The 5,767-nt window shown below is 41.5% G+C and overlaps 1 protein-coding gene across 1 annotated transcript; it reads right to left on the bottom strand.

Annotated features, from left to right (window-relative positions):
- Positions 1 to 1,050: 1,050 nt before the first annotated feature.
- On the bottom strand, positions 1,051 to 3,474 carry LOC135883013 (protocadherin gamma-B2-like). Its single transcript, XM_065410044.1, has one exon. The coding sequence runs from the start codon at positions 3,472 to 3,474 to the stop codon at positions 1,051 to 1,053; it is 2,424 nt and encodes an 807-aa protein (XP_065266116.1).
- Between the last annotated feature and the right edge of the window lie 2,293 nt (positions 3,475 to 5,767).

Genomic DNA, 5,767 nt, shown 5'->3' on the forward strand with positions numbered 1-5,767 from the left:
TCAAAGAACTGACATAACAGCAACTCACAAAAGAATACACCTCCCATTCCCTAAATATGGAATGTCCACTTCTAATTATAGGGGCCCAAGGCCCAGGTCAGGCATTATTTAATCATACAACACTCACCCTGCAGAAATAGAATCCCTACATTATTAAGAAGAAGAAGTTTATAGCTTTGCCATGGGACCCAAACTGACTTTAGGCACTGAAAAATTACAAGCTATCGAATCTTAAATACTTTCAATTTTTATTCAAAGACTTCAAAAAGTAGTTCTATAATATATATGATACACAGAGATTATAGGAAGGTTTGGCATAAAGGTTTTATTTTATCATCTGGTTAGGAGGACCTGAATAATTGACTGAAGATTTTGCCACAGATGAATAATGCAGCCTCTACAAAGCCATGTCAATGAAATCTTTACACTATATTAGTGTATTTTACAGATATGTAATTGTGTATCTGTAAAATGAAAGAGATGTGACACTTAAAATGAATAACAATCTTTTTCTATCTGGGAATAATTATTCAATTTCCCATGGAATAGAAAAAAAGGAATACTTCCAAAGAAGCAATTTAAAAGTTTTTTAAAAAAAGAACATTGTTAATGTATAGGAATAATTATTTTTTCCTACTCACAAGAAGCAGTACAACCCACTTAAATTATAAAAAGGCTCCTAGAAATGTAGTTATTGTAAAGAAATCCACTGAAATGAGAGGAAGGATATTCTTCCTTGGAGATGCAGGAGGGAGTGGTTGTTAAGGCAATGGTGGGGACTTAAGAAATCTGAGTTTATTCTATTATACTTCTTTCTGACCTTACAAAATTTATTTTACTTCTTCATGCCCTGTAACATGGGAATAACACTGATCCCCCCCCCCCCCCGAACGGGGTACAGTGAAAACAAATTCATGCAATTTTGAGTGCCAGTAAATCCTACAAAAATAACAACAGTTTAACAAAAGTCTCCTATACTATTTAAGGAAGATTAGCCTTGTACAATTATGAAAACAAGTAATACATCTAAAAATCATATAAACCACGGAACTAGAAACTTACCACTTCAGCAGTTTCAGTTGTTAAGACGCTACATCCGTTGTTCATAAGTAAGGTCCCAGAGTTCTCACTGCACAGAACATTCTCTGATATCTGGGCATTAGATTTCAGGAAAGAAAATTCATTTTTCTTAGATTCTGAGGATAAACATAGCTGATAAGAATAAGGCAAAGTACCCTCATCAAAATTTGGTGGGAATGTAGGGACAGTCTTGGAAAAAGGGTCAGGACCAAAACACTGAAGTAATTTAGGTTTCCTTGATCTTCGCAATTTCATCACAATGGCCAGTGCCATTGTCAGGAGGAACAAAAATGAGATCAAGGCTAAAGCCAGCACCAAGTAAAACTGTAAATCAGACTGAGGTGCCGAGTCACCCGATTGGTCGCTCATTTCCGGAAGAGCCTCTTGGAAGTTCTCGGCAAACACCAGGTTGAGAGTCACTGTGGCGGAGAGAGGCGGCTGCCCGTTATCCTTCACCAGGGTGACCAGCCTGTGCTTCACAGCATCTCTGTCCGCAAAGGCGCGGGCTGTCCGGATCTCCCCGGTGTGCAGCCCCATGCTGAAAAGCGCCGGTTCAGTGGCCTGGAGCAGATGGTAGGAGAGCCAGGCATTGTGTCCTGAGTCAGCATCCACCGCCACCACCTTAGTCACCAGATAACCTGCCTCGGCCGAGCGAGGGACCATCTCGAACAAGGCGGAGCCATCGGCTTCGAGGGAAGGGTACAGGATGCGAGGGGCGTTATCATTCTGATCCAGAATAAACACCCTGACGGTGACATTGCTGCTGAGAGGCGGGGATCCGCCGTCTTGGGCCTTCACTTGCACTTCAAACTCCCGGAATTGCTCGTAGTCGAAGGAGCGCTGCGCATAGATAGCTCCGGTCTGGGAGTTAATGGAGATGTAGGAGGAGAGAGGCAGCTCCTGGAGGTTGCTGCTCAGGATGGAGTAAGTGAGTCGGGCGTTCCGGTCCAGATCCCGGTCTGAGGCTTTTACACTGAAAATAGAGGCCCCCGAGGGATTGTTCTCTGGCACATAGGCGGTGTAGGGAGGTTTTTGAAAGACAGGGGCGTTGTCATTGATATCCGAGATCTGCAACAGGATGGTTTTCTGGGTGGAGAGGGGGGGAGAGCCGTTGTCTGTGGCTATGATTGTGATATTGTACTCCGGGGTCCTTTCCCTGTCCAGGGTGCTGTCTGTGAGGAACTTGTAGTAATTATTAGTAGATGAAATTATTTTAAATGGCAAATTATATTGAATGCGACAGGTGACGTCTCCATTTCCTCCACCATCGCGGTCTCGGGCTTTGATGAGAGCTATCACTGTTCCGGGAAGTGAGTCTTCGGGAATGGGACTGGATACAGATGTCAATGTCACTTCGGGGGCGTTGTCGTTCTCATCGAGAATTTCTATTTGAACTTTAGAGTGGGCAGTCAGACTTCCCTCATCCCTGGCTTCCACGTCAATCGTGTAGCTATTTTTTTCTTCAAAGTCCAAAATACCTTTTGCTGTAATCTTTCCATTACTAGCATCCAAACCGAACAGTTGCTGCGCGCTCTGCGGTATGTTGCTGAAAGAATATGTTATTTTGGCATTTGTACCTTCATCCGCATCAGTCGCTTTCACCTGAAGCACTAACGTTCCCTTTGGTAGGTTTTCTCTCATGCTGACTTTGTAGATTTTTTCAGTGAATATAGGGGGGTTGTCATTGGCATCAATAATGTTAATCTTAATAGGAACTGTCCCCGTTTTGACTGGCTCTCCCCCATCCACAGAGGACAAGATTAAATGAAGAGACCTTTCTTTTTCTCGATCCAAAGGTTTCTCTAATACTAATTCTGCATATTTGTTGCCGTCCGGATTTTCCTTCAGTTCCAAAACAAAATATGGATTTGGACTTAGATGGTAACTCTGCAGTGAGTTGATTCCAACATCGGGATCTTGCGCAGGTTCTAGCGGAAATCGCGCACCAGGTTGTGCTAATTCATTAATTTCTAAATCGATATTATTTTTAAGGAACCGCGGTGTATTATCATTAATGTCCTGGATTGCCACGTTCACGTGGAAAACATTTAAAGGGTTTTCAACCACAACTTCTAAATTTAAGACACAAAGGGGTTTCTCGCCGCATAGTTTCTCCCGGTCTAACCTGTAATTTACATACAGGTTGCCATGTTCCTCATTTACAGTGAAATATTTATTTTCCGAATTCACACGGATCTTTCGCAGAGGCAGTTCTCTCACATTCAGCCCCAAATCCTTGGCGAGGTTCCCTACTAGGGACCCTTTGGCCATTTCCTCAGGAATCGAATAGCGAATCTGCTCCGAGACCGCCCGGCAGAACAAAGAGAATAAGAAGGGAAACAACAGTATTTGCAGTCTCACTGCTCCGGCTGTCTGTCTGTGTCTGGTTTCCATCTCAGTCACTCTCAGCGCCTTTGTTTCCTTTCCCGGTGTATTTTGAATAGATATTCCGGACCAAATTCCCCTCAGATTGTAAGAATCCTCCGTAATAAAACATAAATAAAATCCATTCCCGTGCTTAATTTTACCTCGGAAATCCGATACCGCGGAAGGACTTCTTTTGGCAGAAACACTGTCCCTCTGCTCTCCTTCATCCGAGATCTGCACTGTGTAACAGTATAATGGCTTTGCAGTGGGCTCCGGTGGATCTCCGGCTCCGCATTGGCCAACAGCGGCACTCTGAGTCTTAGTGAGGGAATTGCAACGCTAAATGAATTGCATCGTGAGAGGGGAAATCACAGGAGCCCAAAATAGGAGGAAGTGTAAATTCTTTCTTCCACATTACTAATTTTGGACGGTAAAAGATTATAAAGCGGCAGACAACAAGACAGTCCTCAAGACAGGTGTTTTGAGAAAGATGTAAAACTGAATGAGTTAGATTCATTCTGAAAAGGTGCAAAGTTACACTTTGATTTTGGATTACAATATATCTGCCTCAGTGAAATCAACGAGTTGATTCAATATAATAGAAGTAATTGACTGGAGGATTAATATGATATTAAATAGATTGTCCGTATTATAATTAATTTTATATAAGACATCACAGTTCCCTAACAACCAAGTTCGGAGAGATCTTGTGTGGATAGTCTCTTGTTTACAAAAGAGATAACATTATATTTCATCTATAAAGAACAAAGAAAGTCAACCATTTTCGATGCTGAAAATGTATGGCACGCTTCCATGATAAGAATAAACACTTTTCAACTCCCTTTTCAGGATTAAAACATAGGTGCAAAACTCTTGCCCATTTTGGATTTTTGTTTAAAATAATCTATGAATGGTTTTATGATTTAAGCATTGGGCCTTGAGTCTGGAGATCTGGGTTCTCTTCTCAGCTCTGCCACAAATTTCCTGTGCATGACATTTGGAAAGTCACTTAGGCCAATTTTTTCAACGTTGTGTGCTTCAGGTAAGGTAATTAAATGCATAATTATAAATATACGTAAGTGACTTGATGTTCAGGGATGTGGAATATGTTTTCCAATTGATTTTACTGGGATTTTTATCTACCACCAATTCTTGAAACAGACCACTTATTTAAATGTTTAAAATGTAGGTGCCTAATTTTAAGCATGCAGATTTGAAAAAAGAAATTGGCCTAAATCTCTCTGTGCTTGACCTTCCCCATATTTAAAATTGTGATAATAATTTTTTATTAAATATTATTGGGAAACTAATATTCATTGTAATTTTAATGTCCTTGGGGGCTGATCTAAAGCCAACTGATGGCAGAGGAGAAACACTCCTGTTGATTTCTGTAAGCAAAGATCAAACCCTTGGTTGGACAGCATTATATAATTGTGAAGCATAACCATGATGTTCCAATGAGAGCAATCCATCATAAAGAGAATAAAGCATTAGGATCATTTAAGGTAAGGACTTTTTATTCTCAAGTAATTGAATAGTTATAATCCACGTCAGGTTCCCAATATCTCATCTCCTGAGGAACAAATGGAATGATCCACAGGAGAATAATTCATAACCTCATGAGTGGTGAAGCACCCAGTATAGCCCACATCATTGAGACCTGGCTGGATGACACCTGTTCTAGCCCACTTCATCCTCCTAGGATGGTCAGTGTATCACAGACCTAGACAAGACAAGACAGCAGGCAGCACTGCATTCATCTTCTCATCAAACATCAAATCCAAAAAAGTAAGACAACATTCAAATTAATTCATCTGACAATAGAAATCAGAGCCAAAGCTAACGTAGTTTTGATGCTTATTTAAACACCATGACTGACTAAAGGATTCATAAAGGAGCTCACTGATACCTTTTCAGTTATGGTGGTGACATACCCCAGCTTGTCATCCTGGAAGATTTCAACATACATATTTAAAAGGCTGCAAATGCAAAAGCCCCCAAATTCATCTCCTCTCTTGCCTCTTTAGGACTTTCACTGGTAATCACGTGTCCAGCCTATGCTGCTGGTCATACCCTGGACCTGACCTTCAGCCTAGATGTCCAGATCAAGGACATCAAAACCCAGCCACTGTCTTGGATAGACCATCACCTCATTACAGCAGTGGTCAGAGATCTTCCAGTTCTCAAGTAACGAGACCAGTGATCCTGATTTGGCCATGAGGACACACGGACACCAAGAAATCCCAAAGGCTGCTAAAAGACAACAGCATTCCCCCCCATAGAATGAGAAGAGGAGGACGTGGTGAACCATTATCACTGT

The sequence above is a fragment of the Emys orbicularis genome, chromosome 8 (assembly GCF_028017835.1).
Source record: "Emys orbicularis isolate rEmyOrb1 chromosome 8, rEmyOrb1.hap1, whole genome shotgun sequence".
Classification (NCBI taxonomy): domain Eukaryota; kingdom Metazoa; phylum Chordata; order Testudines; family Emydidae; genus Emys; species Emys orbicularis.